The sequence below is a fragment of the Suricata suricatta genome, chromosome 16 (assembly GCF_006229205.1).
Source record: "Suricata suricatta isolate VVHF042 chromosome 16, meerkat_22Aug2017_6uvM2_HiC, whole genome shotgun sequence".
In the NCBI taxonomy this organism is placed as follows: domain Eukaryota; kingdom Metazoa; phylum Chordata; class Mammalia; order Carnivora; family Herpestidae; genus Suricata; species Suricata suricatta.
Window position 1 is genome coordinate 16,597,417 of NC_043715.1, and position 6,178 is coordinate 16,603,594.

The 6,178-nt window shown below is 41.9% G+C and overlaps 1 protein-coding gene across 1 annotated transcript in view; it reads right to left on the minus strand.

Moving 5' to 3' along the window:
* Positions 1–6,178, minus strand: part of TANGO6 (transport and golgi organization 6 homolog) — a 189,381-nt gene that overhangs the window by 174,895 nt on the left and 8,308 nt on the right. Inside the window, exon 2 of the mRNA XM_029925765.1 lies at positions 43–683. Coding sequence (XP_029781625.1) covers positions 43–683 — 641 coding nt within the window. The remainder of the gene's footprint in view (positions 1–42; positions 684–6,178) is intronic.

Below are 6,178 nucleotides of genomic sequence, written 5' to 3' on the forward strand. Positions count from 1 at the left end.
CACGCACACACACAGACACGCACGTACTCAATCTGTGTTTACCTCTTCCTCAGGTTTCAGTGGTTTCCTCTTGGTTGGGCAGAATCCCAGCTGACACAGACCGGCTGCGATGTCCCCAAAATGGCAGCAGAAAACCAAGCTCCGCAGGGAAGTGTGACCCGCGACACTCAGAAGAACCCGGCAGCTGGTGAACAGCCTGCAGGTCGCATCGGGAGGAGCGCTGAGGCACACCACGTCCTGAACGACGGCCCCAAACTCAGTCCTGCATCTTAAAGGGACGCCGACACCAGGCATGAGATACGGGCAGACGCCCAAGGTGACCACAAACTGCAACGCCGACTGGACGGTCTTCTGCTGAGAGATACTAAGCGTATCTGGGCTCAGGGCAGGGGCGGCTTCCGGAGTCCTCGGGTCGGGTTTACCTGGATTGAAATCAGCTGCAAGGCGGATCATGGTTTCCTTCAAGCACAACAGCAACAGTAAGGCTTGACACGTAAAGCTCCAGGTGACGTCTGCGGAGTTTTGTGGCCATTCTGCCTGACTAGCAATTTCATCCCTTAGGAGTTTCAGTTGCTTCCAGTGAGGATCCTTCAGCAGTTTGTCCTCCAAAGCAGACAGGTTGGAGCTTAAAGTGGCCAACAGGACATCATGTTTTGTGATCTGTAGTGAACTTGAGTCCGATGCTTTTGAAGAAAAAAAAAAAACAGGATTATCTACATGGGAAACTAATTGTACTCTATGTGGAAGGCCTGCCTTCTCCAGCGCACCCCCTGGGGCCTGACTCAGATGTCACTGCCCCTGGAAAGTCTCCCCAAGTTGTGCCCCGCAACCCGAGGCAGAATTCAAGACCGTTTCCTGCCCACAGCACTTTGGGATGCATTTAGAAAAGTGCACCTAACATGTTTCGTCTGATTTGTTTCTATTCCCCATGTGTTCTGAGGGCAGGGGCCAAGTCGCTCATTTTAGGGAGCTGAAATTGTAGCCAGAACAGAAAAACAAAGGCTGAATATTTACCAAAGAAAAGTCATTCAAACTGTTCTAAGTGCCAGAGATAAGCCACTGAATAAGCCAAAGTCCCTTCCCTCACGACACTTCCACTCGAGTGAGGCGGACGGCAGAACACAGGCGCGAAGTTCAGAGGCACTCATTTACCCACCTCTGCGCCCACAGTATCCAGTCGCAGTGCTCCCCGACCCTTCCTAAAATGGTCTTTTCTGCCCTCTACTGGTGGAGTGCTCACGTGCTCACAGCAGTAGCTGACATAGTTAACAACCCCCTCCTGAAACATTCTCTTTCTTTTAGATGTTTGTTTATTTTTGAGATGGGGGGGGGCAGAAAGAGGGGACAGAGGATCCAAAGCAGGTTCTGTGCCGACAGTAGAGAGCTCAAAGTGGGGCTCGACTCAGGAACTCTGAGACCATGACCTGAGCTTAGTCCTACACTTACAGACTCAGCCACCCAGGCGCCCCCAAACACTCTCCTGTCTTAGCTTCTGAGACACCTCAACAGCCATCCTTCTGGTGCCTCCTCTGCCGGCTCCTCCTCTACCAGGTCTCTAGATTCTTCTAGGCTTATCCAGAACTCTGCGCTCTAGCTCTCAAGGGTCTTCCCCAGGCCCCGGTCTTTAAGAACCATCTATAAGCTAACAACTCTCAAATTTGTATCCTCAGGCCATATATACCCCCTAAGTATCAGAATAAGTAAAAAGAAAATCGCGTCTATGCATATTATAGTCAACTGCTAAAACTAGAGAGAAAGAGAAAATCTTGGAAGCAGCCAGAAAAATATGACGCATTATATATAAGGGATGATGATGTGAATGACTGCGAACTTACCACAAACTGTTAAAAGATGGTAGAAAAATATCTTTAAAGTATGACAGAAGAAATAAAATGTCAACTCAGAATCCTGTATCTAGTAAAAATAACCTCCAAAAATGAAAGTAAACACATTTAGATCAATGAAAATCAAGAGAATGGACTTCTAGAACAAATGGTAAAGGAAATTCTTTAAGCTGACAGAAACTAATACTAGATGGAACCTGGGATCTTCAGGAAGGAATGAAGAGCATCAGAAATGGTAAACATGTGGGTAAATATAAAAGACCACTTTTTTCCTCGATTTCCTTAGATACATAGATATGTGTCTAAAGCAAAATTTATTTAAGAGTTTTTGAAAGTAATCTCTACACTAAATGTGGGCTCAAACTTAGAACCCTGAGATCAAGAGCCGTACATTCTACCGACGGAGCCAGCCAGGCGCTGTTCTAAAGCAAAATTCATAAAATTGTATTACGGATTTATAACTTACATAGATATAATAGACATGAAAACTACAGCATAAAGCCCATGTGGGGGAGTGAGAGCTATAAAAGGACCCTGATAGTTTCAACAATTAAGGTCCTTAATTGTTATGCAAAGTAATACAGTATTAATTCTAAACAGATTGTGAAAAAATAAGGAATGTTGTAATTTCCCAGGACAACTATTAAAAACACAACGCAGAGGCACCTGGCAGCTCAATCTGCTAAATGCCCAGCTCTTGATTTCGGCTCAGGTCATGATCTCATGGCTCATGAGTTCAAGCCAAAGAAGGGTCCACGCTGATTGTGTGGAGGCTGCTTTGGATTCTCTCTATGCCCCTCTCTCCCTGTCTCTCTTTCTCTCAAAAATAAATAAACTTTAAAAAAATACAATACAGGGGTGCCTAGGCAGCTTACTCTCTCCCTCTTTCTGCCCCTCCCCTGCTCACACGCACACTGTCTCCCTCAAAATAAATAAATAAACATTAAAACAAAATTTAAGGGCGCCTGGGTGGCTCAGTTGGTTGGGAGTCGGACTTCAGCTCAGGTCGTGATCTCATGGTTTGTGAGTTGGAGCCCCACATCGGGATTGCTACTGTCAGTGCACAGCCCGCTTCAGATCCACTGTCTGCCTCTCTCTTTGCACTGCCCCTGACTTGCACTCTCTCTCTCAAAAGTAAATGAAACATTAAAAAAAAATTTTTTTGCCACAATGCAAAAATGAGGGTTATAGTTATAAAGCCATAATAAAATGTTGAAAACATAAATGAAAATAAGCAATAAGACTTCAAAGCTAAAGTTAATATACCTTCTATGAAGCAAATTAGAAATGAGGCACCTCGGTGGCCCAGTGGATTAAGTGGCCACCTCCTGGATTCTGCTCGGGTCATGGGCTCACGGTCCGTGAGATCTGCGCTGACAGCACGGAGCCTGCTTAGCACCCTCTCTGCCCCCCTCTCTCTCTCTCTCTCTGCCCATACCTCACTTGGCGTCCTCTCATTCAAAAATAAATAAGTACACATTTGAAAAAATGTTAAAGAAGCAAATTAGAAAGGATTAAAATGGGATGTTAACTAAAAGAGTGCTCAACAGTGCATTACTTACAATACCGTAAAATGAGAAATACATAAACAATAACAGGAGACTGCATGAGGAAATTGCAGCCACCTGGATCTAACATACTATATGTATGTGTAATATTTATTTTGTTTATTGTTTATTGTCTCTCTATAAACTAGAAAAAAAGCTGCATGAGGACAGAGATGTTGCTTGTGTTGCTCACTGCTACTGTCTCCTTGCCGGAACAAGGCCTGTCTGATACACAGGAGTTGTTCATAATAAGTAGTTGTTGAATAAATGAATAATGGAATATTTGCAGCCATTAAGTTATGTTGAGGGACGCCTGGCCGGCTCAGTCAGTAGAGCGTCTGGCTCTTGGTCTTGGGGTTGTGAGTTTGAGCCCCACACTGGGTGTAGACATTACATTTTAAAAAGTTACACTGAACATTATTTAAGGACATACTCATTAAATATATTCTGAAGTGAACAGAGTATGAAACACTATATGAGCAAAAGAGATGAACAGTTTATAGAAAAAGAAATGCAAATGACTTCTAAACATGAAAATATGATCAACCTTGCTCTAGCAGAAAAGTAAATTAAAACTGTACTGAAATAGCACTTCCCATTTATCAACTGGCTAAAATCCAAAAGTTTTATAACACATTATGTGGCAAGGTTTTGGGAAATCACACACTCTCATAGATTGCTCTTAGAAACTAAAATGGTACATTCCTGAAGACAGCAATTTGGCAATAGCTAGCAAAATTACGTACATATTTAATGTTTGGCCCAGCAATCCTGCTTTTTAGGAATCTATATTACAGATAAATACACAGTCAAAAATGCAAAATGACATGCACACAAGCCTACTGATTGTAGTACTTCTTGTGTTAACAAAAGACCTGAGACAAACCAGGGTCCATTCATAGAGCACTGACAAATAAACAATGGTGTAGCAATGCAGTGGCATGCTTGTAAAAGACAAAGATTTCTGTGAACCACTATGCAGTGACCTCCAAGACATACTAAATTTTAAATGTAAGGTATAAAAAAAAAATCTATTAGGGGCGCCTGGGTGGTTCAGTCGGTTAAGGGTCTGGCTTCAGCTCAGGTCATGATCTCACAGTTCGTGGGTTCGAGCCCCGCGTCGGGCTCTGTGCTGACAGCTAGCTCAGAAACTGGAACTGTTTCAGATTCTGTGTCTCCCTTGCTCTCTCTGACCCTCCTCTGATTGCACTGTCTCTGTCTCTCAAAAATAAATTTAAAAAAACATTAAAAATTAAAAAAAAATATATATATATATATTATATGCTACCTTGGGTGTAAGAAAGAGAGGGATATAAAATCCATTATTTGTTTTTATTTTCAAAATGGCAGTGAGGGGCACCTGGGTGGCTCAGCTGGTTAAGCGTCAGACTTCGGCTCAGGTCATAATCTCATGGTTCGTGAGTTTGAGCCCCATGTCAGGCTCTGTGCTGACAGCTTGGAGCCTGAAGCCTGCTTTGGATTCTGTGTCTCCCTCTCTCCTGTCCCTCTCCCACTTACGCTCTCTCTCTCTCTCTCTCTCTCTCTCAAGAATAAATAAACATTAAAAAAAGTTAAAAAAAAAAGTTTCTCTCCCTTTCCCTCTGTCCCTCCGCCATGCTCTCTCTCAAAAAAAAAAAAATTTTTTTTAAAGGCAGTAAAAGAACAAAGTAAAAAGTAAAATGGGTTTTCTACAGAGAGAAGAGAACAGTGGGGAAGAGCTAGGGATAAACTGATTCAGTTCTAGAGTTTTCATTTTGGGATGCTGTATATGTTTTTCAAGGTAAAAAACAAAAACTTTTTCAAAATGATTCCTAAAAACAAAAATCAAACCTAATAATTCTGTACTTTATGTCCAAGGTTGTCAAAATACTATCTTCAGGTCATATCTGGCCTGCTACCTATTTCATAAATAAAGTTTTATTGGAAAACAGTCATGTCCACTTACATGTTATCTTGCTTTCAAGACACAGGAGCAGAGTTGAATAGTTGTAACAGAGACAAAGACCAAAATATTTACTGTCTGCTCCTTTACAGTAAAAGTATGCAAACTCCTGTTCTTTACTAAGTTAGCAGCATAAATGCAGAGAATCATTTCAAGTGAGTTGAAATACAGAACTGTAGGGACACCTGGCTGGCTCAGTCGGTAAGCATATGACTCTTGATCTTGGGGTTACGAGTATGGGCGCCATGTTATACGCAGAGATTGCATTCAAAAATAAAGTCTTAAAAAAAAAAAGAACTTTATACATCCTGACGCTAGGACCAGTACGTTTGTTCATGGTGATAATGTAGGATTTGTTATTTTAAAATATTATATGCATGTGTGTGTGTGAACGTGTGAGCATATATTTATATATGTATGTATATGAAATAAATAATTACATTAATTTCACTGGAACCAATATTTTCAGATAAAATAAATAAATATTAAAATATAAAATATAGAAGAATGGCTAGGTGGACAAATATGTGATCAAGAGAATCTAGGTCATGGTATACAGATTTTCACTGTAAAATTCCTCCTGCTTTTCTATAAGCTTGAAAATTTTCAGGGCACCTGGGTGGCTCAGTCCGCTAAGCGTCCAACTCTTGATTTCTTTTTTTTTTTTTAATTTATTTTTGATACAGAGAGAGACAGAGCATGAGAGGGGAGGGGCAGAGAGAGAAGGAGACACAGAACCGGAAGCAGGGTCCAGGCTCTGAGCTAGCTGTCAGCACAGAGCCTGACGCGGGGCTCGAACCCACGAACGTGAAATCTGACCTGAGCTGAAGTCAGAGGCTTAACCA